A 27,649-nucleotide genomic window follows, 5' to 3' on the forward strand; every position below is an offset into this window, starting at 1 on the left:
TGAAGAGTAAATGAATTTGTACATGTTATGTACTTTGAACAATGTCTGTTACCCACTATAAATTCAATTCATCTACTTGTTTGATACCTTTTTATACCTCTGTTCTGGAAGATAGTCTTTTAAAATTAAATTTAATACTCAGAATAGATTAGTATTTTCGCTTTCTTTCTATTCTTATATTTCCCCTTTTGCTTATATATCTATTTAGCTTTATTTTATGTAATGTCATTTCAGGTTCCTATATGATAGTGGATTCTTCAGATCATGACCCTGGAGAAAAAGCCAGACTTCAGCTGCCTACAATGAAGGAGAACGACACTCACTGTATCGACTTCAGTTACCTATTATACAGCCAGAAAGGGTTGAATCCTGGCACTTTGAACATACTGGTTAGGGTGAATAAAGGCCCTCTTGCCAATCCAATATGGAATGTGACCGGATTCACAGGTAGAGACTGGCTTCGGGCTGAGCTAGCAGTGAGCACCTTTTGGCCCAATGAATATCAGGTAATCACCTCTTCTTTTCTGGTTCATGCTTTGATGTCATTGGATCTCACTGTGTATGTAATACTTAGAGGTAAATACTAGCCCCATAGGAATGAGAGATTGTTTCTTTAGCTCTCCTCCAGTGCTATGCTTGAGGAAATGTTTGACTACATTGGCACAAAGTCTTCAAAGTAGAGAAAATATTTCAACATATGGAAAAATGTAGTTTAGGTACAAAATTTGTTGGTTGTTTGGCAAAGAGCTGCTTATTGACAGATATATTTCTATGTCTCTGTTTAGGAAGAAATAGGCTTTTTGAGTTGAGTGTACTATTCAGACTGGATTGGTTTACTGGCTTCTTGAAAATAACATTTGAAAAATAAACATGAAATAGTGTTTCATGAAATATGTTATCTAAGGGGGAGGCATTTTCAATAATTTTAAAATATTTTTGTCAATTACATGGAGTATAAAAATAGGCAAACAAAACCTCACCAAGAATTGAGTGGGGGACAGTTTTGACTTCAAGGTAGCACTAAAGAATTTCAGTAAGAGTTTAGAGTCTTCATTCTAGTGACGAAGTGAATGCTTCATTCCATCCCACTGCCACTTGACTGCCTCTAATTACTTATTATTACTCATAAGTCTCCCTTACATGGCCTATCATGGCATCTCCAGCCCCAACTATAAAAAAAAATAAGCAACCAACAAAAAAAGTTGTCCATATGTCTTTGGATCTTCCCCCCCCCCCCCCCCCCCAGAAATGTTTGATTTAATTATGAGTAAACCAGACAATGAATAGTGTCAATACCTACATTGTGATTTGTGTGACAGAGTTTATATGGTTGAACCAAAGAAGTCCATTTACCAGTTTGGAAAGTTGTTCAGTAATCTTCATTGTAAGGTTCAGGACCTGGTAACAGAAAGTTACCTCTTCTGAAAGTTCATTTCTGTGTTAGATCTTGAGATTTAAACTTTTTAAAAGATTTGCCTGTTCGTAGCTTATTATAGAACCTAATGGGAATGAGTTTATGTAAAAGTATATTTTTTATTATTGTTGGTGAGTAATTTATAAGCTAATAGTTTTATTTCTGCTTTTTAAAAAAGCATGTTAGGCTTATCTTTATTCCTGGGAAGAGGGGAGAGGAAATCAATGCATTCTTTTAATTGCTTTGTTTTGAGTTGATTTTTTATTTTATTAAAAGTCTCTTACTTCATACAGGTAAGGTTCTCCATTCAGGGTTATGTGTCTATGAAGATTTCAGTGGATTTTTATTAGGTACTAGTTGATTGCATTATTCCTGAACAGAAGGACGTTTCCCTTCAGTCCTGGAGAGCCACCTGCTTCTTCAGGGCGCATAGCTCTGGGCGGGCTGCTTATGTGGTAGGTGAGTGGGTGGAGGTGTGTGAAACTAATGCTGAAGCACGGAAGCAAGGTTAACGGCCTCATCTGTTGACAACAGTGGGTTGATAACTCTCATTGCCGGGTCACCCTTACAGCACATTATCATTATACTGATTTCTTTAGAATCTGTTATTGGAGCTTAACCTAACACTAAAAAGAAAAAGCTCTGATTCAGCAAAGTAAAACTGTCCACAGATTCAGCCTCCTTAAACGAAATTAAAGCTCAGATAACAAAAAATCTAGCAAAATTATTAAAAATTTGGGTTCTGGAGTAAGGTTGCATATATTCAACCCTGTTTGTTGTTTGCTACCTGCGTAGATGGTACATTAAAGAATCAAATTGTTAGTTGTATCTTTGAAAATAAAACCCATAGAAGTAGATTTTGATAAATCCAGCAAATAATGTATCTATGGTATCATATGGCTGATCCTTTGTAACTAAGAAATGGCATACATGTAATTACTTTTTCCTATTTTTTTGCTAAGATCTATCTTTGAATCATTGATATTAATAGCATTTTCTTTTTTTTTTTTTTACCAAATTGTAGTTTCTATTTTATTTTATTATTTTTTATTGAAGTATAGTTGATTTACAATGTTGTGTTAATTTCTGCTGTACAGCAAAGTGATTCAGTTATACATATATACATTCTTTTTTATATTCTTTTCCATTATTGTTTGTCACAGGATATTGAATATAGTTCCCTGTGCTATGCATTAGGACCTTGTTTATCCATTCTACATGTAATAGTTTGCATCTGCTAACCCCAGACTCCTAGTCCATCCCTCCCTCACCGCCCCCAATATCATTTTCTTATGGCACAGATTTCTGGAATGTTAATTTTAATGTTGAGTTATAGTACCAAGAGCTGGATGAACGCTTCTTTGTTCAGTCTCATTTTGCATGACAAAGCTGCCTAGGTTACTTGTACCTGTGGTATTTTAAAGCAAACAGTGCAAAAGGAACCTGTGCAAGTTTCAGCCTGGCTAGTGAGATCTTTTTGGAAATCTCTTGTCAGAGAAAATGATTGCTAAATACATAGAACCTGTGGGTAAATGCCTCTTTGTTGCAGACTGAAATTTGAGCAATAGGTCATTTTTTAAGTGATTACTTTGCTTCCACATGCTTTTCCTTAACTTGCAAAACTTAACAATCAATGAGAGCAAATAACAGAGCAGAATATTTTTTATTCATGTGCTTAGTGCTCAATAAATTACTTGATTGATGTTTTCATCGATTTTGTCATTTAGATACCTAGTGGTATCTGTGTATCAGTTAATTAGAAACAACTATATTAATGTAGCATTTTTGCTATTAGGAAATAGCATGAAAAACTTTTGACTATTGCTTAATGCAGACTCTTTATGGATTTTTAAAAATTAAAATATAGCCATTGCAATGTGCCATGTTATAAGCCTACTCTTTCATTCTTAAAGAAACACTGCATATTTTTAATGTTCTCAGACTCTATAGAGTCTAAATAGAGTTATGATATTCATAGAAATTGTTCTCCTTGGTTCCACAGTTTACTCAGCTTCTCTTCTCCAGAGATCTTACACTCTTCAAACTTGTTCTTTAACCTTGTTTTTTAACTTCTCATTTTTCTTTTGTGTGTCTAGTGAAGACTCCTTTCTCTTCTTTGCTTGAGCCATTCCTTATCCGACCATCCCTTTGGTACAACCCCTTTTCACCCAACTTTAACAATAACAACAGAAGCAATCAAAAAGAAAATAGGCTGAGAGAGCTCCTACCTTTAATTAGTATAGGATAACTTTTGTATAAAAACCATGATCCTGGGAGTGAAAACAAAATACTCCTTACAAGCTAGCTCTTCTCTTTTCCATTTTTCTGTTGAACTAAATATCTGAAAAAGATATAGCACACCTTTGGTGTGATTTTCCCTTCCCAGAGATTCCATCTTAGCAGATACCTAAAGAGAAGATTGATGTGGTAATTTAATTATTTAAGCTGTGGACTATTCAATAATGAGGAGATGCCAGTTTTTAACCCCAAGAAACTTAACCTCTGATTTGAAAAAAAAAATACATGAAATTGTGAAATGAAGGCAAAAATGATTCTCTGAATAATGAATTTTGGTTACCTGGAAGATCAGGATAAGGGTCCTTGTCTCTGGGACCAGCCCTTCCTGGGCAAATCTTGACTCTACTATTTAGCGGATGTGCAGCCTGGGGAATATTCTTTAATCTCTTTGACTGTAGTTTCCTCATCTGAAAAATGAGGATCACAACAGTACCCACCTCACTGGGTTGTTCTAAGTACTGAGTTAATACATAGTGTTTAGAAAAGTATCTGACACATAGTAGGGGTTTACCATAAATTAGGTTGATGTTATGATGAGTAAACAAAAAGATTGTGAACTCTATTGGATTTAATAAGTGCTCAGCATTTTCTTCTATTGTGAAAGCATACTATTCTTTTCTTTTTGAACACAGTTTTTTTTAGAGCAGTTTTAGGTTCACAGCAAATTTGAGAGGAAGGTACAGAGATTTCCCCATATCCCCCCAGTTCCCACACATGTATAGCTGCCCCCATTATCAACATCTCCCACCAGAGAGGTACAACAGATGAACCTATATTTGGTACAATAGATGAACCTATATTGACACATCATAATCACTCAAACTCTGTAGTTAATTTTAGGGTTCACTCTTGGTGTTGAACATTCTAAGAGTTTAGACAAATGTATAATGACATGTATTCATCATTATAGAATCAGAGTATTTTTACTGCCCTAAAAGTCTTGTGTGTTCCACCTATTCATTCCTCCCCATCCCTACTCTCTTTTTTTTAAGGTTTTTTGTTTATTAAAACATCTGATTTTTTTGCACATTATTAGCATGAGGTCACACCATGCTAACCTCTGGGGATAAAGTCCTTCTTCTCTTGAAGCTTACAGTCTAGCTTGGCCCTGTAGAAGATAAAAATGTAAATCAGATGTAGGGTCTGCCTTTAAGGAGCCTAGTCCAGATGGGAAGGTGAGATATATGTAGATAAAACTTTGAAACAATGTAGCATTATTAAATGACTTAAGAGGGGCAGATCTAAAGTGTAGTGGGGAAAATGAAAACAAAAGACTTGTTTCCAAAGTAATTTGAGGCAGCAATGGGACTATAATTCTTGTTGCTTGATTTCTCTATTCCTAGATGAGTTTGCTTTCCACCGTACCTCATTGTTTTTGTTAAACCACCGTTATTTGGAACGAACACTTTCTATAGTGAAACACAACAAGCAAAAGTAAATTGCATTTATGACATAAGCATTGCAGTGATACAACTAATATATAAGGAACTGTTTCTCACCTGTGTCTTCAGAAGTAATAGATGTCTTTTTAGCTCAGTATACTAATTATAGAAAGTATCATATTACATGTATTTTATTTGCCATGGTTGCAAGTTGCTAATTCTTCCTGTTTTTATAGGCCTTAAGTAAGTACTGTAAATTTCTTAATTGCTCTAAACAGAAGTAAAAAGAAAAAAAAAAAAACAACAACCCAAACATTATGAGTTATTATCTCAGTGTTAAATTTCAACTGAAGATCAGCATACCTCTAAAAGTGTTATTTTCTCCACTCTGGAAATCTGACCTGTCTTGTATGTGTAAAACTAAATTCTGCTCTTGGATTAAATCCATTAGTTTCTTACTGAACAGCGAGGTTGTTACCAAATGAGGCAGGCAGACATAACTTCCAAAACTATTAGTGGAAACCTAATCTGCTGGTTTCCATTAACTAGGTGCACATCATTAATCACAAAAATGTTGCGTGATGAAAACTACAGGGGTTTGGCCTGAAATTGGAAAGTGATAATATAGCTGAATATGCCTTTTTTTTTTTTTCTTCACCTCCTAATTCACTGAGAAATAAATGCTGAACTTTTGCCACCCATTTTCTTCTTAACATTTTTCACTGGTTTAAAAAACTGTAAGAACTGGACAAGCATTGGGGTCTTTTGTTTTTGTCTCCTTTTTAAAGGTTTGTGTTAACATGCATTGCACTGATATTTTGGCAATGAAATGTTTGTTACACTCCAGAGATGCTACTTCTTTGGATCCAAGAAGATTGGGACTTAAACCAAAGGACTGTTTACTTAAATAAAACGTCTCTAAAAGATTGATCTCGAAGGACGGAGCTGAAGTAAGAGCATGCTCATGAACCATCCATGCAGAGAGTGAGGAAAGAGGATATCACTCCTGTGCCATAGCTCTTGGAATGCTCCCAATTTTTACTGCTCCTCATCCAACCATGTAGAGCCCCACTGAAGAGAGGAGGGTGGCAAGATTTTTCTTTTGTAGATGGATTTTCTTTCCTAGTCTGCTTGAGCTGCCATAACAAAATACTATAGACTGAGTGGCTTAAACAACAGAAATTTATTTCTCTCATGGTGTGAAGGCCAAAGATCAAAGAGTTGGTCTATTTGTTTCCTGACGAGAGCTCTCTTTCTGGCTTGCAGATGGCCACCTTCTCCCTGTGTCCTCACATAATGAACAGAGAGAGCTCTGGTGTCTCATCCTCTTCTTATAAAAGGGCACCAGGCCTATTGGATTAGGGTCCCACACTTTTGACCTCACTTAACCTTAATTACCCCCTACAGGCCCAATCTCCAAATACAGTCACAATGGTGATTAGGACTTCAACATATGAATTTGGTGGGAGCGGACACAATTCAGTGCATAGCACTAGGTATATCTTACAGCTGTAACTTCATTTATAACCATTATAAATGACTCTGGCTCATTATCTTGTATGACAATATTGCAGATATTATTAATTTCCTGTTGAATAGTCATTCTACTCACTTTTTTCCATGTTGGCTAGGTACCCTCCCACCTTACTTACTTTCCCAACTTACTTTGCAGGTAGGAGTGGTCATGTGACCAGCTCTGGCTAATGAGTTATGATGGAAAGTCAGCTGGGAGACTTCTGGGAAAGGTGTTATTTTCCCTGATTAAAAAGAGATACATGTGGTTGCATGAGAACATGATGCTTGGCACTACTGTAGTTATTTTGTAACTCTGAGGAAGAAGATAACAAACTGAGGGTAACAGAAGAAAGTATGGAAGGAGTCAGGGGCCTACTCTCAGACAAAATAATAACACCAGCAACAATAACAATAACAATAATAACTTTCAAAACAACTTTTAGTTGAGTATTCTCCTATGCAGCCCAAAGCACCCTAATATGTCACATCTTTGTTGACCTTTCAGGCAATCCCACCTCTTAACACATGTTTGTAGATAGCACATGTGAGACATATGGCAGAATTAAAAGTATACGTATCTATCTATGAATGAAACAATTAATATTTTTCAGTCCAGTTGCAGGGAGAAGACAAAGCTATATACCTGAAAATGTAAATAAGACTGTAATAGAATGAGTCAATGACTGAAGGGAGTAGAAAGAAAGGAAGGAAGGATAATTTGTTGAGTGTCTACCATGCATAAGACACTGAACTGGATACTTCCATATATGTCATCTTTACTTTGTTTTAATATTTGATCAAGTGCTAAGTGAATGTTTCTTATCTTCATACATGGACTAAGTTGCTGGTTATTAAGTGGTTGAAATTATTCCCCTTTTCCTTTTTACTAATTTAACCTTGCTTTTAAAATTTTGGAATTTAGCCATATCAGTGACATCTGAAGTTGACTAACTTCATAACTAAATAGGCTTATTTTAGTTCTGGTAACAGTAATTGCCTAACATGGGCATTTTGGCTCATTTTTACCTTCTGTTTGATAGGCTGTTAACAAAGCAGCTTTTTGCTGCTCATTTTTACTCTTAATGTTTCCTTATTTGTTTCATTTAAAGTACTCCAAATAGGTTTGAAAAAACTTTCACATTATTATAGTCATCGTTTTCTTAAAACTTATCATCCTATGAGGATGACTTCTCTCTGTTTCCTGATGGTGATTTGCTTTTATTATAAAACACCTGCTTTACTTTTCCTTTGGACTCTGTTTGCATTGATTCATTGATGAAACTTAGAGTGTGTAAACAAATGTAAATAAATGAAAAAAAGAGTCCTGTTAACACAGTGATTATTGCAAGCATATGACAGAAGTCTGTTGTTATTCTACTAAGTCATACCTGTTTTCATTTAGTGTAGCAGGAGCTGTCAAGTGTCCCTTCACTAATTCTTTTGAGAAATATTTCCATGAAATTAATGCACTTCCCTTTTAATAGCAGATTGAAAAATAATGAGCAGTAAGCAGAGTTAGGCAGTGTTTGTTCAGCTTATGACTTTTTCTTAGGCGTTTGTTTCATCCAAGGAGACTGGGGAAGACAGATGCTCCAAAGGGTGGAAGAGATGCCCGTACCTCGCTTGCTCACTCACTTGCGTTCAGCCCATCTTGTTGAATCCAAATTAACACACTACTGATTCTTTGTTTTCCATACCTCAGTATCCATTAATTACATACATTTAATGGGCTAATCTTCATGTACCAAGATGAAAAAAAAAATGTATACTACTGGGGCAGGATTCCTAGCCAAATACAAAAAAATATAAGAACCATTTCCTTCTAATCCGTTTAATCTGACAATGCTGTACCATTTATTAATGCAATACCATATCAATGAGAAAAATATAGATAACAATTTAAAATCAATTCTTTGTTCAGTGATTTATGTCTGCTGACTTTGATGGTTAATTGGAATTCCCCCCCCACCCCCACCAAGGGCTTTTGATTTTCTGTACAATCTGAATTTCTATGCGACCTCTTTGTCCATTTCCATGTCAAAGACTGATTTTTCTTTATTTTATGTTTACGTGGTGTGTAACAAAATATTGCTTCCTCAAGGGAAAAACAAAACTAAACTGGATGACATTATGTTTTTATCTAAAATTTAACTTTTTTGCTGTGGTGATTTCAGTTTCCATTCTTAGAACATAATGGAAAAAGGAAAGGTTGTAATTATCTATTTTAGCATAAGCTTTTCAATTGAAAGAGTATGGTAGGGAGGAAATATAAAGGAAATGTGAGACATATTTGTAGTTCGTATCTAGTTTACTATTCCTTTTGATTATTCTGTTATTAGTAATAAAAGTTGGAATTTAAAGGAAAGCAAACTTTGGACACTGTAAATTAAAACATCCACTTATGTAATCTAGTGGACATTATGGTTAATTTTAGCTGTTTTGATTTTCAAAAGGTATTTTTAAAGCTGTCCTTATAAAGCTAGCTGCTACCTGTTATTTCTGCATTTAGTTACATAAATAACCACTGCACACACCACTGGAATTCCCTGATGAGATTTAGATCCTTAATATTCTTTGAATGATCTTTTAAAAAAATCATTCTTCTCAGCTTTCTGGAAGCAGTAAATCAATTCTCATTTTTTGCTTAAAAATAAGGTGTTTACATTATATTTACATTCTTATATTTTAAAAACATCTATATGACTGGACACCCAGATTATAAACAAATACATTTATTGACTGAGTTAACTTAATTTGAGGAATTTTAATTTTTGAGTGAGTTATTTTGTATTACCCTATATATTGATTAAAATTATTTTATGTATTTAATAAAATATTGTCAAAAATAAAAAAAAATAAGGTGTATAGTCATAAATTTATACCAAGTAATAATTCAATAAAGTAATAAAGAATGGAAAATTTCTAGCACCTAGAGATCAAAGATTGGTTCAAACTTCAACATCTTTAGATCCTGGAGTTTTGCAACAGCAGCACAAATATAATACTTGGGAACAGATACAGCGATTCTCTGGGTTAATATTTATTAAAGGACACTTTTGGTTTGGTTGTGAACTTCAGTATGTTAAACTTACAAAGGAATGAAGTCAGTTTAGCCCCATAAATATCAGAGTGAATTTCTGTCCTGTTTTTGTTTTGGTTGCTGTTTGTTTTCTTTTTCTTTTATGTTTTCCCCTCATATTATCCACCCCCTTCCTTTGGGGAGAGGTAGTTATAAGCAAACCAATAAATACATAACCAAATAACTATTTTTTGAGTATGTTTATAACATTAGGTTTTGTGATATGTTGCATGAGAATTAGAAGTAGACGGTCTCATTTTTTTATGTTGGTAGAGAATAAAGCTGAGGTCATTTTATATATAGGGTAAAGGTTTAAATTAGAAGCCTTTTGGTCTGTGTTCAATCCCAGGTCCATTGATCATCACGTCCTTGTTCACTGAGTGGCTCTTTTGTGTGACCTTTTGAGTTTCAGTCCCTACAATATGGGATGATAGCTAGTCTACTAATTATACATGTGTTTTATGAGGTAATGAAAGCCTCAAAGTATTCTCTTTAACGCTCTTATTTACAAATGAAAGGTACCAACTAAAGCTAGCAAAGTCAAAAAGAGATAGAATTGAAAAGATTTGGGATTCTGTCACAGCATGTTAGGGAAGTAGAATATCCAAGCCTGAAGAAGGTAGGGGCCCTGGAATAGCAACAATAACATTGACTTTTTCTCTGTATGTCACCATGAATGACTCACTAATTTATCCCTTTCACAAGTATTTATCAAAGCAACCTAATCTATGTCAAGCACTATTCTGGCTGCTGGGGATATACAGTTCAAGGTTCCTATTCTCCCAGGAGTTCTACTCTAGGGGTGGGAGGGGGGAAAACAGATAGATAAATAAATGAGCAAAATATCAGAATGCAATAAGTGCTAAAAAATGGAAGTAGAATAATGTGAGAGTTAGAGTTCTGGAAACCATCTTGGACCAGGTGGTTCAGGAAAAACTATAGGAGAAAGTGATTTTTCACCTGGAGATCTGAATGGTGAAAGGGGTCCAGGCACACAAAGATCAGGGAAATGCAGCAGAAACAGAGCAAACAGCTAATTCAAGGCCCTAAATTTGGGGAGATTGGCATCGTGGAGGGATAGAGGACAGGTGGAGGAATGGTCAAAGGAGACCTTTTCTAGGATGAGATGGGCAGGTTCTAGTTATGTGGAGCTTTGTCATCCAAGGAAAGACTTTCAACATGTCTAAAAAGATTTTTATAAAGGGATTCTATTTACTCATTTTTGGTCTCATCTTGGAAATGTTCCAAATATATATTCTTCTTTAGTCTTTTCACAGCTTACTCTCCAGTCACAGCTCTGCTTGTGTCCCCTCTTGATAATGGTAACAGTTCTCTGTTTCCCTTGCCTTCAATTCTATTATAAATCAGTTACTTTTGGGGGATGGTATTTTGCTGATATTGACCTCCTCAGATTTTGCCAGTGTTTCCTTTAAAGTCAAAATGTTTAGCCTTCATTTGAGGTCCTTCATAATTTAGCCTCAGTCAACTGCTCCAATCTCTTTACCATTATTTTTTTACAGGCACCCTCTGCTTTAGTCAAACTGCAAGATGCTCTAATTGTTCTTTGGGCACTTTGCGTGTATATGTGAATGTAAATATGATATATATATATCATATTTTATATATATATATATATATATACACCTTAATATATAAATATATAATATATATACTATGTACCTTATATATAATATGTATACCTTATATATAAGTATTATATAATATATATTATATACTATATATATACCTTCTAAAATGCCTTTGTTTCTTCCTTTGCCTCGCCCAGGTTCTATTAATCTTTTAAGACCCAACGTTATGCCCACTTCTACCATGAAGCATTTGTTAGTCACTTCACTTCTCCTTATATCTTTATTGCTTACATTGCTATTTAGACATTTAACTTGTAATATTTCAGAGAGTTTTATGTTTTGTGCCCCCAAGTGGATTATAGAACCTCTTTGAAAAGGGACTGGGTGTGCCGTAAAGACAGTGTAATATTTATGTGGTGCTTTGTATTTTGAAAGCAGTTTGACAAATTAAAAAAAAAATTCATCTTCACAGTAGCATTTAGAGGTCATTAGGAAAAGGAGAACTATTTTTATTTTAGAGATAAGGACTGAGAGAGGATAAGTGACTTGTTTAAGGTCATGTTGCTAGCTAGAATTGAGTTAGGTCCCCTAAAGGTAAATTCTAGTTCCTCTCTTATGTATCAGGCTGTCTGTTTGTTTATTGATAATGATTTTTCAGTCTCGGTCTCAAAAGAAAATTTGATTTGCTGATTAAATATTAAGTGATGGGATAAGAGTAAGGTTATAGTTATTTCACTTCCATACAATATCTCAGGAAGTTCTTCCTTATTATTATTTGCTAATATTTCTTTAAAAACATTGAATATTTTTATGGTTTGTCTGTCAAGAATTGATTGGATGAAGTAAGCTGAACACTTAAGGGCCAGCTCAGAACTTTGGTGGATTGGATTTCAATTCCTTTCCATAACCAAGTATTTACTGAGTTGTTATTACATGCTTGGCACTAATGTAGGCTCTGGGAGAAAACAAACAAGTATGAAAACAATTTCATACCTTTCTTTACGGAATATAGAGTCCACTCAGGAAACTGGCCATGTGTTGACAAGTTTTGGTGGTAGGTGATGGTTAAATGGGGTTCTGTTATACAGTTATCTCTAATTTTATATATATTTGAAAATGCCATAATAAAACAATGGGAAAAAAAAAAGTCTTCTGAGGGAGATGAAACTTCCATATTGGCGGTCTTGTATTGTTATTTAATTAAATGGCCAAAGAAGTGAAGAAAACAATGCTGTTAAAGGAGCTCCAAGAAGGAAGCAACACACAGGCTCTGTGGTCAGACAAAAATGGAGTGGGATCTGGGTATGCAAAAGCAGGAGTAAAAAGGGGTTTAGGTTTCCTCATTGCCAGGCATAGATAGCGCCCTCTGCTGTCAGAAATGAGAATGATCATATTGTGTGAGGGGACAGCCACCCTGGTCTGGCTGAAGTGGAGGATTTTGACATGAAGAGGAGTGACAGATGATGTTGAATCGGTTGCACCCTATTATTCAGAAGTTTCCAAATCCAGGTGGTGAGATTTGTTTGTTAATTTGACTCCTAAATGTTTGTGGACCACTCAGAAAAGTCTATAATCAGCATAGCAGCGTGATGACAGTGATGATTTTTAAAAGTCATTCTTTTTAAGGCTAAGCTCAGCAGATCAAAGGTGGACCTTAACTCAGCATTTGCTGGTTATCCCCACACTGCTATTATTCAAGCTCCATATGTTCAAACCAGACTCTTGAAGTTGTGATGTTCAACATTTTTGCATGAAGACCTGTGGGGGGGCAAGGCATATTTTTGTTATTTAGTTCCCTTTCTGCTAGGTAGAAATTTATTTATTAAGAAAGGTAATCAGGTTTTGGCAGACAAACTCACATTTGAAAAAAAATGTCTATTCAAGGATTCTGCCTTTGTCAACAGAATTGCTAAATTTTGTTCATTTAAGCTTATTTTTTCCACTGGGATTGCGGGGGAACTTTCCTTTATTATAAAGGATGAAGGCTGTCCAGGTGATGCTCTTCTCCATCTGCCCGTTAAGTCCTTAATCTCCTACAGTGGGTGGCTTCTAATCTTTTATTTGCTTTATGTACCAGTGGCTCCAAGTTGGACAAGTTCTGTGTCACATATGCCAACAAAGTAAGTTTCCTTGTGCCATAAAAGGGCATGCTATGACCCAAGATCTCTGGAAAATAAAGTGGCTTGCTGTTCACAAGCGGGCCTGCTGGTTTTAATGCAACCCAGTTAGTAAATGGCATTCGCTCACTATACAACCAGGAGTGCCCTATTGATTGGTGGCAGGAAGCTCCTTGTTCACGTTGAGATTTCCTTTTGCAGGGTTGCTAGCCCCTGAGAGTTGTCAGTGTGTTGCCTTTGTGATGCAGTGAAAGGTCCTTTCTGCTTTTTTTCTTTGCTGTTTACTTCTCAGTTTGGAGCCAGCTGAGTTATTTAGTCAAGGGCCTGAGTTATAAGGCACAGAAGTTTTATTTTTTTTATTTATTTATTTTTAAAATTATTTATTTATTTATTTGGTTGCACTGGGTCTTAGTTGTGGCTCGCTGGCTCCTTAGTTGCGGCTTGCTGGCTCCTTAATTGCGGCAGTCAGGCTCCCCACGTGTGACGTGGGAACTCTTAGTTGTGGCATGCATGTTGGGATCTAGTTCCCTGACCAGGGATAGAACCCGGGCCCCCTGCATTGGGAACGTGGAGTCTTCACCACTGCGCCACCAGGGAAGTCCCAAGGCACAGAAGTTTTAAATGAGTTTGTTTTTGGATTTTCCTTGGTCAGGGTTCTTTTTGGAAGAAAGTCAAGCAAATAATACAGGAGGCAAAGTTATCCACTGCTTCTTAGTTATCACTCTACTGCCTTAAATTCAGTGGGCTACCTTGTCAAGGGGTTATGCCCTGAATTGAATTTCAGCCTTGAACCCCACTCTACTTCAGAGAGCGCTCACGTTGCAGAAACATTCTTCTCACTTCAGAAACATAAACCTTCCTAACAAATCATCTTTACACCCGGTGAGATCTTTTATCTATCAGCTACCTTATGTGATAACTGGGACTCAGAAGGACAGTCACAATCCATTTCCTCTGTTCTTCAAGTAAAAGCCCATAAAGAGTATAACTAACTTAGTAGAGGATAGTGCTTGTTAAGTCAAGACAGGGGATAGCACACTTAACTTTAAAAAAAGAAAGAAAAAGAAAGCGTTGTTCCTCATCCAGTACTTTTGCATCTCCGATTAGCAGTCATATAAATGGATGACACTGGTTTGTAGAAGCAGAGACTGGAACTTTTTATTTTATTTTTTCAATCTCATTGCCACTACTAAAAAGACAGTGGATAGGGAGATTACTTAAACCATGATTTGTGATCATATTGCCTGGAGGGGGTGAATTGGTATCAAATGGGAAATTTTCTATAAAAATGGTGTTTGTTAACTTTGAGGAGAAGGAGAAATTTATTAAAATGATGAATATTTTAATTTGGAGGGAATCATATGCATTAAGAGAGACATGTGGGCTTTTTATCACAACCGGACCACACAAAATTGCTTTAATTTCTAAGTGTTACCACGTTCTCTCCTTCAGCAATATAAAGCAGTTAGGGCCATGAGAAGTTAATTACACCTTCTGATGTAAAAGACTCTGGAGGCAGTGCCTGCAGTGAGAGGAAGTTCAAGGTGTTTTACAGAGCAGCTCCCTGCATCCCTGCATAGCTGTTGTTTTGTGAAGGGTCCAAGAGCCTCACTTATAGACCAGGGCTTCTGCATCTGGTCTCTGACACTTCCCTACTGTTTGGGTCATTCCCAGAGACTCTTGACTCTTCCTAGACTCTGGATTCCCTCACCCCTCTCTGCCTTCAGCCTTGCTCTGGAGGCCCAGTAGCATCTACCACCCCTGTCCCAACGGAAACAGTGTCCCTCTTAGGAGAGAATCTTGTCCTTGGACCAGGAGCTAGGAGAATTGGGGAGTGGGACAAGTGATGCTTTGCCATACCCTTTAATAAGACCCATTTTTAAAAGTCTAGGGAGTGCTCAGTTGGATTAGACTTGTGGTGAGTTAAAAGGAATGATGAGAAAGTTGAACTCTTTGAACTAAGAAGCCATTCTGTAGCAGAGGTGTAATTTATAGCCTATTGACTATTTTTTCTGACTGTTGAGTGAGACATTTAGGGAATAGTTACCTTATCATTTTTTAATGCCCAAGATTATAATATTATTTATTTAAAAGTGACATATAATCTCTACAGTTACCTCCTTTCTCCTGTGTCTTTCGTTCCTCTCTCCAGGCCCACCCCAATATGTCCCATGTGCCCACTTGCCTGCCCCTCTCTCCACAAACATGCAAAGTTTCATCCAGCTGAAAAAAATGTGTGCTGTACTTCCATGCGTAGCTATCTCCACAGTCCAGCTTCTGCAGAGGGTGGTTGTTACTTGCTGCCTCAGGTTCCTCTCAAGGTGTTCTCATACCTTATAGCTTGGTTGTTCTCTCTTTCATGCATCTGAAAATTACTGTCTTGAGATGATGTCTCTAACATTTGTTTCCCGTTCCAATTCCCCTTGACTTCGGTGTAACATTTGACATTCCTGGACTCTCTTTTTCTTCCTTAAATCTAAAAGCCTATATTATCCTTTTTTTTTTAAATGTCTCTGAATATTTATTCATCTTTATCCTTTTCTGGTCTTTTTTTCTGTCTAATTCTTCTAAATGTAAGCAGTTCTGAGTATTTAGTCAGTTTTCTTTTATTAATATTTATTTTAATGAAATATTTTATAAAAATATGACTATGCACAAGATACAAAGAACAGTAAAACAAATGTACATGTACCCATAAATCAACGGAAGTAATATCACCAGACCCTTCTGAGAGTCTCTTTCCATTCAGACTTTCTTTTTCTTACCTTGACTTATTTAAAACAAATATTTTATTAAATTTTTAATGTTTTTGAGATATTATATAAATGGTATCATGCTCCATGCATCTTGGGCCACTTAACTGCTGCTGCCAACCCCACAACATTCAATATCCGTAACATCTATGTTTTTTGTGTAGCTGTATTCTTCTTCACTGCTGTATTGTATTCTGTTTTTGAATATGCTAAAAGTAATTATCCAGTTTTCTGCCTATGGATATTTGGGTAGCTCTTGGGCTCCCTAGTTGCTGTGTTACAAAGAAATGTTGTGCATGTGCATACATTCTTGTGCATCTGTCTTTGTGCACAGGTACACGCTCTTCTCTTGTTGTGAAATGCAAAGTCATGCGGAGTATACATTTTCGACTTGATAAGATGGCCCTAAGTTGTTTGCCAAAGTGGTTGAATATTGGCATTCCAACCAACATGGTGTAAACACTTCTATTATTGTATATTCTTACCCAAAATAACTATACTTGATATTGCTAGATTTTCAGATTTTTCAGAAAGGTATTTTTAGATTTTTCAGATTTCCTTTTCCATTGAGTGGGTGTAAGATTGTAATCGAAATTTGCAATTCTTTTTCTGAATTTTTCTGAGTATTGTTGAGGTTGAGAGGATTTTCGAATGTTTGTATTTGTGTTTCGACTTTCTTCAAGTGCCTATTTATGTCGTTAGCCCATTTTTCTACTGTTTTATCCGTTTCTTATTAATTGGTAAACATTACTTAGTCTGGATATTAATCATTTGACAATAATGTGTTTTTTTCAAGTTTGGCTTTAAGTTTTCACTTTTGGTACAGTTCTGTAGACAAAATTTTAACTTTAATGTTGATGATTTTATTGAAATTTCATGTACAGATTAAAAAAACGTTTTAAGAAACCCTTCCCAACTCTGAGGTTATTTTTGTCTATGTTTCTTTTAAACATTTTATGATTTTCCTTTAAAATTTAAGTATTTAGGGATCTTGGAAGTGATTTTATATATGGTGTGAAGTAGGGCTTTTTATGATCATCTTTATTGGTGCTGAACTCATGAATGTGCATTCTCCCCTCCCTGTCTCTGAATGTGTGTATATGTATTTAATTCATATTTGCATTTTGTTTTGATATATTTTCTTGAGCCCTGAGCCCTCTTTCCAACTGCCTGCTAAAAATTTCCATGTTGATGTACATCACCTTAAACTCATATCTAAAATAGAATTCCTTTTCCTACGCTTTCCCAGCCCTCACCCCTACATCTAACAAGTTCCTGAATTCTTTGAATGTTTCCTTTAAAATGAGTTTTTATCTGATTGTTTTTATTTCTGCTACTGCCCTTTTCATACGATGCGACCTAAACCTCATATCTCTGTAATGTTTCAAGTAGACTCCCTGCATCTCTATTTTTCCTAACCTAATCATGGGTGCTGACACTATATTGGTATTAATCTTTCTAAAGCAAGACTTTGAGTCTCTCCAATTAAAATGCCTTTATTAACTCCTCGTTGTTCTCATGCTAAAGGGTCTACTCCCTAAGGCTTTCCAGTTTTTCTTATGTCTAGCCCCAACTCTGCTTTACCTTATCTTCCTCTACAAAATCTCTCTTCTTCTAAATTAGTTTCTCTTTAGATTGTCTGGTGCTTTTTATTTTCATTCATTACATCATTCCATTGTACCCATTGTTCTATTTCTTGGAAAACCTAAATCAAACCCTTTCTATCATTATTTTGGCATTCGTGTTTCACTGACTTATAACTTTCTGAAGGTTTTTGTTGAACAAAAGGTACCAAGTTTTATCATTTTGTTGTAGTCCCTGTAGCACCCATTATAATACTTAGCACGTAATAGATAATTAATAAATATTGGTGGGTTGATTAGTAGAAGGATACTAATTTTATGCAATGCAATTGTATTTGGATTGCCCTGGGTGAGTTTTTAAATTTTTATTTGATTTGAGGAATTGGGTTTTAAAAATTTCTACATCAAACAAATTTTATTTGGGAAAATGACAGACTCTATGTTTTTCTGAGCGATCCAATTTTTCAGTCTCCATGGAGAGTCTTTTCTTCCTAAATTATAGGTATTTTGTAATGCTAACTGTAAGTAGTTAATTTCTATTTTTTTCTTGATTTCGTTTTTTTTCTGTAGCTTTCTTCAGTTTCTCAGTATCCCTGCTGAAAGAATCCTTCCACATTCTAATAGACATTTTCTTTCCTTTCTATTTTCTATAAACAGTCTAAGTACTAGTGAAAAATGCCTAGACTAACTATTCAAGCCAGATAGCGGAGAAAAGGAAACTTTAAATCCTCTAAGCTGCTAGTAATATAGACAGTGAATTTAATATTTTTTGGTGATTCATGCAAGGTAGGGAAAAAAGGAAAGAAAACGGAAAATCTGTTCAAGCCTCTCCATTAGTCAATTTTATTTCAGCTGTTAATTGTTCTGCACCAAATGGCAGTGATAAATCAATGAAATGGTGGCTTTGAAAAGGAGGTTCTTAAAAATCTACTGAAAGGCATATCAACCTTTCTTTTCTCTCTTTTCAAACTTGCAAACAGTAAGTCTCCTCTAAAGCAATTGAGAAGAAAATGCTTAGAAGACAGGTAGAATAAAGAGCTATTCTTATTTTCAGAAACATTTTTATTTAAGAAAAGAAATACAGAAATAGCAAAATAGGAATAGAGCTGTGCTAGCCAATCCAGTCCTTAAACTGCTATGATTAGAATGATTCATTTCTCATAAGTTTTGTTTTATAAAACACATGTTTCTTGTCTTTTACCTTTTTAGATTATCAGCCTGTTACCACCCTCCTAGATGTAATAGGGAACATATACTGATTGTATGTTAAAATGAATTCTCTGGGAATTTAATATTCTCAATTCTCTTAAACATATAAATCTTGAAATGCTTTTTTTTTTTTTGTGCACAGTCACATTTCTTAATAGACATAAAGATGGCTTTTAAACTTAGTAATTGGTTGAGTTATACATGTTTTCAACTGAAAGGCTTTAATGATTATTTTATCCAACCCCCTGATTTTGGAGACTCATTGAGGCTACATGATCTGTGCGTGTCATACAGAGAAAAGTGCCTGAGTGGGCCAGGATTCCCTTTCTGTTCAACTACTTTCAAGATAACTAGCTATTTTAAGCATTTCACAATCACGTAACTTCTTCCCCTTAAAGTCAAAGATTATTTTGTGTATTTTTATCATTTGCATCCCTTGAAATGACTTGTTGTATACAATATAATGAATCACGGATAGTTAAATAAGTTAAAATATATGGGTAATGTTTTGCTTTCCTGATGATGGATGCTGCTACCTTCAATACCGACGTAAATTAAAGAATACATTACTCTGAAGGTTATCCTATAATATTTTTTTTCCGTAAAGAAGTTGTGTTCCTTTTTCTTAGTATTATACTTTGGTTTTACTTGTCAGGATTATGTGGAAAGAGCCCTTACATCATCCCAAATTTACCACTGAAGAGCAGAAAACACTGGTGTGGCTCTCTTAGTCTTTTTAAGTGAGCCACAGGCAAAATATGGAACACACTTAATTGTAGTTTTAATGCTCCGGAATTGCATAAGTCATGGGCTGTGATTGGATCTTCCATGACTGTGTTTTATTCTGACCACAGTGCAGCTTTTGTTGTTTGACTGTAAACACCTCTGTTATTTCGACAGGTATCAAGACTTCAAGTAATTGTTAAGTGAGTGTTGTAATTGAGATAATCTACTCTTGGAACTGCAATAACAGTGGAAATCTTTTGCTCTTTAAATTCTGTGTAAACATAGTCCAAGCGTTTTAAAGAAAAACTTTTCCATTTTAGAAAAAGAGATTTGCTTGAACAATTTATTTTAATGGAATAAAATTAAGTAATGAATCTTAATGCCACAGCTTTAACTGAAGTCTTCTAGCTTAAGAAAATCGCTTTATAGGAGAGATTAGGTTAACCTCTTGAGGTAGTACAGAGTCACTTTTACTTAGAGACTACATGATTTATAACAAAGTAATATGAGTGAATATTGAATGGCATTCCACCCATATTTAAACACTCAGGCAGTGGCATGGAAAAGAATTGATGAAAAATGTAATAGGACAAATACACTAATGGATGTGATCTCCAAATATTTATTACTGTCCCCATCTTGAGCCATAGGCATACCTTCACCCATATTCCTCTCCACCAGCCAAGGGCATCTTCCTATAGATTGACAGCTACCTTAACTCCTTAAAGGAAGACCACTAATAGAGATCCATAGTAAAAAAGTCTAGAGGTAGAGTTCAGTGGATGAAAAAGGGGACTAACTTTGTAAGATCTAGCTGGAATGCAGAGCTGATAAGGTACTGGAATTAGCTTACCATTTAGAAGACTGTTTTAGTAGTTTAGGTCAGAGATAGAAACAGAGGACCGGAAATAGGCTGAGACTGACAGTGCGGACTTGAATGAAATCAATTTATTTCCCAGAAATGGTTCGGAGATGGAATTGATAGGAGTTGAAGGTTGATTTGGCATGTGGGATTAGAGTAAGAAGGAAGAGGTAATGCTGTGTTTTCTAATTGTGCAGGTGTCATGGAGTGTGGTGCTATTTGTTGTGATATGGGTTATTTGAGAGGAGGCAGATTGGTGTGTGTGTGTGTGTGTGTATGCTGAGAGTTGTGGACCTGGATGATGCTGATTTGTTTGACTGTGGGTCATCCATGTGGAGTTGACTTATAGTTTGGATATCCTAAAGGTCAGGAGAAAGATCTTTTTAAAACAGATTTGAAAGTCATAAGCATGAAGATGCTGATAAAAATCAGAGGAGGCTAGTATTGCTCAGGATGAATAAATTGAGTAAGAAGAGAGTTTCATAAACATTGGTAATCTGTAGAAGAGTCCAGCAAGTCAAGTCTGAAAAGGAGAAAGAAGGGAGATACAAAGAATGAAGAGAAAATCATGAAATTGAGTGACAGGAAATTTAAGGGAAGAGACCATTTCAAGGAAGTTTGATAATATCAAATCCTGCAGAAATCTCAAAGAAGATCAAATAAAAGGGGTTTATAGACTTTAACATGGAAGACTTTACTTTTAACTTCTAAATACATGTTTTGAGTAAATAGAGAAAAAGAAGGGTAAATAGTTCTGGGGCAGAGGATATTCTTTTTTTTTTTCCTGGCTTCTTATAAAAATGAGGGATTTTGTTTGTTTTTTTTTTTTCTTTTTGATTTGTTTTGTTTGCTTTTTTGCTTGTTCACAATTTTTAGTTTAGTGGTAGGAACTTAAAATGAATGAAACTATCAGCATCATCTGCCATTCTTAGTATATGTTTCTGAATGTGCTACAAAATAACCTCCCCGATGCAAGCAAGGCAATAAATGTACATAATTTTATTTTAGATTAGATAGATCATTGAGATAATATCCTTATCCTAAAAGAAGAATGAAATAATACAGTTTTCCAGAAGTAGAAACAAGACAGTCTAGTTATCAAAGAATAGCAGCAATGATGATCCTTTTAAAAGAGTATGTATATTAAGACAAAATTCCATAAATTGTATTTATAATAGTTAGATGTGCATTTGTAGAATAAATGTTTTTTCTAAAAAGAAGAAAACATAATTTTTGCTTTTACAATTTAAATAAATATTTTAGAAATGTAGATACTCTATGCTTGGAATCATAACATGCTTTTGTGTTTAACATTTCTCTTCTTATGTTTTATCCTCTATTTTATTTTTTGTAAATTTATTTATTTATTTATTTGGCCGTGTTGGGTCTTCGTTGCTGCATGCAGGCTTCCTCTGGTTGCGGTGAGCAGGGGCTACTCTTCGTTGCGGTGCGCGGGCTTCTCATTGTGGTGGCTTCTCCTTGTAGAGCACAGGCTCTAGGCGCATGGGCTTAAGAAGTTGTGGCACGCAGGCTCAGTAGTTGTGGCTCATGGGCTCTCTAGAGCGAGCGCAGGCTCAGTAGTTGTGGCAGACAGGCTTAGTTGCTCTGCGGCATGTGGGATCTTCCTGGACCAGGGCTTGAACCCATGTCCCCTGCATTGGCAGGCGGATTCTTAACCAGTGCACCACCAGGGAAGTCCCTATCTTCTATTTTAAAGCAGCTAATGATTAAAACACAAAATTCACCTACGCTTGAATGTGAAATATACTGTTACTGAACAACTTTAAAATATTGAGAGGGTGATGAAAAGTACTATTTTGGTTTCTGTACTTATCACCAAGCATCAGGGCAGTTGAGAAAACTGACAAGAAAATTTCTAATTTTAAGATCTGAAAAAGATAATTTGAGTAAAACATTGTTATTTCGGGAAAGATAGAATTGTATTAAAAGCTATGCTAAAATTATTTACAATCATACAATTGTTATATTTTATGCCTATATTAAAAATAAAGTCGTGATATTTACTTTCTATTATTGCAAACATTAATTCATTTATTGAACAAATATTTTTCAAGGGCCTTCTTCATGTCAGGCACTGTTCTGGGTACTCACAATGTACCAGTGAGTAAAAGAAACAAGTAAATTGCTACTCTGAAGCAACTTATATTATGGCGGGTCACAGGAGACAGTAAACAGTTATAATAATATTATAAGTAAGACTAGAAGGTAGTAACAGCTACAGAAAGGAAAATAGAGCAGGACGGTAGGTGGTGTTGAGAGTTGAAGGGCGGGGGCCGGTTGTAATTTTACACTCCATATTCTGGGTGGGTTTCACTGAGTAGGCTCTTGGAGAAAGATGGAAAGAAGATAAGGGTATAAACCTTATGGTTATCTGTCAGAAAGTGTTGCAGGTAAGGGAAGAGCCAGGGCAAAGGCCATATGGCGAAACATACCTAGCGTGTTCAGGAGTAGCCACTATGGAGGCCACAATGAGGGCCGTGAACCGGGGAGAAGAGAAGGAGGTGAGGATTATAAGGAGGTGTTGGGTCAGCTCATTTTGAAACTTGTAGTGCCCAGGAAGGACTTGACTTTTACTCAGAGGGTAGAGGGTGTAGAGATTCATTGGAAGCTTCTGAGTAGAGGAGAAACTTGATTTTGGTGAGTTTAATTATTTTTCATGTTCTTTAGCACATACTCTATAAGATTGTAAATTTAAACTTTTTTGTTAATGTTTATAACAGTGTGCTATAGATAATTGCTACAGTGTAGCCTACAGGCCATGTATGGAATTGTTGTGTGACTCTTTAGCGTCCTGAAGTTTAAGGTCTGTCGGGTCTGCATATGCCTCATTTTCAGAATCCTAAAAGTTTAATTTTGGAAAATTAAGATTTATTTAAAATAATCACCTTGACTTGTAGATGTGGAAACTAATTTGCCTAAGATTACTCAGTTGGATTTGCCAGAGCTAGGATTAGGGTTTAGGTTTCCCGAATATAAATGAGAATTATAAGCGAGAACCAAAAACTACCTACTATGATCAGATTTGTACTCAGTGCCTTACTAATTTTCTTCTAATCCAATTTCACCACTTAAATTACATTGCTGCATCTTTAACACATCTCTTTGTCTAGGTCTGAGTGGATCACTGCTTTTACTACTGGGTCTTTCCTATTAATTACTGTATCAGAATCAATCCTTCTTCTCCTCCTCAGCATCAGTTTTTAAGCATTCTTGCTTTATATGCACCTTGATAGATACTTATAGTCCATTCCCGCCTGATGGTTTTTGCATATCCTGCAGCAGAGTTGGGAAAATTGTGATCAAATCTAGCCTATGACCTGTTTTTGTACATCGTGATCCAGTAATGGTTTTTGCAAAAGAAGACTATTTCATGACATGTGAAAATTATATGAAATCAAAATTTGTTGTCCATAAATATAGCTTTATTGACACACGGCCGTGGTCTCGTGCTGCAGTGGCAGAGTTGAGTAATTGTGACAGAGAGCATATGGCCCTCAGAGCCTTAAGTGTTTTTTATGAGGCATTTTAAAGAAAAAGTTTGGTGACCTCTGTCCCAGAGCAGTGCTTCTCAGACTTTGCTACGCATAGAGTTGCCTGGAGGGCTTGTTAAAACCCAGGTTCCCAGGCATCATCACTCAGAGGTTCTGATTCCATCAGTATAGGGTGGAGCCTGAGACTCTGGATTCTACTCTCAAGCAATCCAAATCCAGCCAGGCCACAGAATGAACACATTTCATACCATTGCCTTAAAGTGGTCCTTCTTGAATTTAATGCCTGTCTTAGCTGAACTTCCCCTGTCTTACAATCATTAACCAATTTTGGAGGAAGAAAGTGGAAAGGGTTGTCTTTGGTGAACCTTAAAGCAGCCTGCTCCAAGCAGCAGACCTAGTTCAAACACTGTACTCTTAACATACATCTGAGTGTATTTTAATATAAAAATATCCATTCCTTCTTTCCTACTCTGTCCTTCCTACATAAAATCTTCTATATACTCCTGTTTATCCTGACTTAGATGCCTTTGCAGAAACTTCCTAATTGCCGTGTATAAATGACTGTGTTAAACTGAATGGTTAATAACACTAATGGTATTTTACATTTTATTTTTCTGAATTATCTCATCCTTGGACTGGTCAAGGTTCCTTTTGTCTTTTTAAACAGTGAAAACAAGTCAGGGCCATAAAGTTTCTATTAAATTATTTTAAATTTGAAGAACAGTGGTTCAAAAATATTCATATGGCGATGCATACATAGTTTATTGTATAGTCTATGCCTCAAGTGCAAGCTAATCATATAGTTAATTTATGGAAGAAAATCCAGTATTCATAACCTAAGGATTTCCATACAGTATAATGAAATCACATATGTAGTTATATACTTGCATATGTAGGATATTATATACTTTCTGTTTCATAATGTAATTCTGCACCAATGTATTTTTTTAATGACTCTAGCTTTGCTCCCAGAGGTGTATGATTTCTTTTTGAGTTGGTCAGCCCTCTGTCATTTATTCATATTTGCAGAATGGTAATAATTTCTACAGTCATGAATTATTTAACAAAACTTAATTGAATTTAGGATAAGGCAGAGGCAGGATATATATTATACAAATATTATGTAAACTCTACATTTAGCATATCTTAAGCCATCAGAGTGAATAAGGTGAAAATTAGACTCCTAGCCAATGTGATTTTTAGCTAAATCTAAAAGTTTTGTTGGTTACTGCAGGTATACTCCAGGTTCAAATATACTGTCTGTCTACCAAAATGAGAGAGATGAAATGCAATTAGCTTTATCTCTTGTCCTAAAACTTTAATTTAGTAAATTAACTTAATAAAACTCAGTATGTAAAATGCAAGCAGGGAACTGAGTCTACCTTCTTTTTGGGCATCTACCCTGTGCTTTTTGCACATGAGTTACCTGTGCTACTCAGTCACAAAAAGGTTGCTGAAATGAATCGAACTCTATTTCAGTCAGTGGGGTACCTCCTCTTTCCTCAGATTGTTTAATTATTATTGTTATTTAATTTTAGTAGACTCAACAGATTGTAACTCAGATAATTTCTGGAAAAATGTTTTGATCTATTATATTGCTGTGGAAGAGGTCTGAGTTTTACTTTCCCTAAATTTTATTAGGTACTTTACCTCTGTCATAGATAGGCTGGTGAATGAAGTTTGGTATTTCTGGTAAGGTTTTAGAAATCTCAGCCACGTGAAACAGAGAATAGCTCTATGAAAGTTTGAAACACAGAATCATTTTTGTAACAACAAGTTACCTCTACTTGCTTTATACTGATATCTTTACTTGCATCATCTATCAATACTTTGACCTTCACAACAACTGGATGAAGTGAAATATCATGTCCAATTTAAAAAGGAGGAAACTAAAGACTTAGTGAATTTTACTTAACCAGGGTCACAAAGCTAATCAATTTCACTTGTGCGTTGAACCCCAAACCATCACACTCCATTGGCTATTCTTTGACCACTAAGGCATTTTGTTTTTTTAATAAAGGTTTTTGGAATTCCTTCTGCAGATAGTCATTCTTTTAGATGTTGGGATAAAAATATGGATTACCCAATGCTGTTACCTTAGAGTAGTTTCCTGTCTTGTTGGGGATGCAAAGGAAACAATAAATAATTACACTAAAGTTCAAGTGCTATAATGGATGTATGCCAGTGTATTAGGGAACACAAAATGATTACCTATTGCCTGAGACTGGCAAAAGAATTCATAGGGCACTATGCACCTGTCCTGAAAGAAGCATTGCATTTTGTTTTTGGGAAAAGGGGGAAGTTCATGACAGAGAATGTAACACATATAAATCTAGAATATTAAAGAGATGTTTTGGGAATTGTATTTCTTTGTGTCTGGAGCCTGGGAAAAATAAATGTAAAAAACTACTTGACATAGAAGTCAATGTTTTGAAAGGGAAATATAGGTTAAGTTCTCATTTATACACATACTAATTTTTAGTTTTGATTAAATTGCAATTAGAATATCAACAGGAATGTTATTTAATATGCTTAAAAATATTCTGGTCTTCATATAAACCAGTGTAAACCAGTATTTTTCAAAGTCTTTTTAAAAAGTTCATTTGAACTTTCTTTTCAAATATAATATTAAAAGATTTATGTTTAAAATATATGGCATAATTTTTATGAGAAAGATATGGATTACAATCATGAAGTCAACAACACACAATTATATAAAACTTACCTGTATATGTGTTACTAATATTTGTTTTATTTTTCTTGTGAATTTTTTATTGTAGTGTACAAATATACACTACAAATATTGTAGTGATATTACTGTATTTCTCTGTATATTCTCAACTGTTTTTTGCAAGTTCATAAAATATATAGTAATCTTTCTTATGGACATCTGACCAACTTTTTAATTCAAATTTTTTTAGTATTTTATTGGTAGCCAATGATATCTTCTGTGACGAATGCCATATAGATCTTTTCCTCTCTAACAATGTTGTATTTTATTTCTCTTTCATGCTATAGTGCATTGGCATGAACTTCTAAAACCATAGATTTCCCCTAAGTAGTCCAAGGAGTTAAAAGTTCTGGTGAGAGGACCTCACTCTTTATCTGTAACAAGAGAAGTAAAAACAAATGCCTATCAGGGCCAACCTAATAACATAGATGTGCGAGCTGGACCAGTTGTAAGAAAGTTGAAAGTGACAGAACCAGAGAACTAGGGAGGGTATTCTTTTAACACACCACGTCAGTCAATCACAACACATATGCAGATTGATTCAGGTAAAGGACTGCTGTTAGGTGATCCCAACTGAGAAAGAATGTAGTACTCCTGAAGAGATTGCTAGTTGTAACCAGAGCAGCATTAGAAATATCAGTATGCTGTAGGAGCTGTTAAATGCTGGCTGTCACAGGGTATTGATGGTAAAACAACACCACCCCATGGAGAGCCTCTGAGCTCAAATTCTGTAGCTCAGCCCCCTTCCAAATGTTGTGGCCTTGAACATGTTGCTTACTGTATTAGTTTTCTCTTGCTGCTGTAACAAATCAACCACAAATTTAGTGACTTAAAACTCCCAAGTGCATGATCTTACAGTTCTGTAGGTCAGAAGTCTGA

General features: G+C 35.4%; 1 protein-coding gene across 4 annotated transcripts in view; it reads left to right on the plus strand.

Moving 5' to 3' along the window:
• PTPRK (protein tyrosine phosphatase receptor type K) overlaps window positions 1–27,649 on the plus strand; it is a 553,733-nt gene that overhangs the window by 202,101 nt on the left and 323,983 nt on the right. For all 4 annotated transcript variants that reach the window (XM_059941247.1, XM_059941248.1, XM_059941246.1 and 1 more), the window contains exon 3: window positions 235–506. In XM_059941247.1, the coding sequence (XP_059797230.1) occupies window positions 235–506 (272 nt within the window). The remainder of the gene's footprint in view (window positions 1–234; window positions 507–27,649) is intronic.

Source organism: Balaenoptera ricei, chromosome 12 (genome assembly GCF_028023285.1).
Source record: "Balaenoptera ricei isolate mBalRic1 chromosome 12, mBalRic1.hap2, whole genome shotgun sequence".
Lineage (NCBI taxonomy): Eukaryota > Metazoa > Chordata > Mammalia > Artiodactyla > Balaenopteridae > Balaenoptera > Balaenoptera ricei.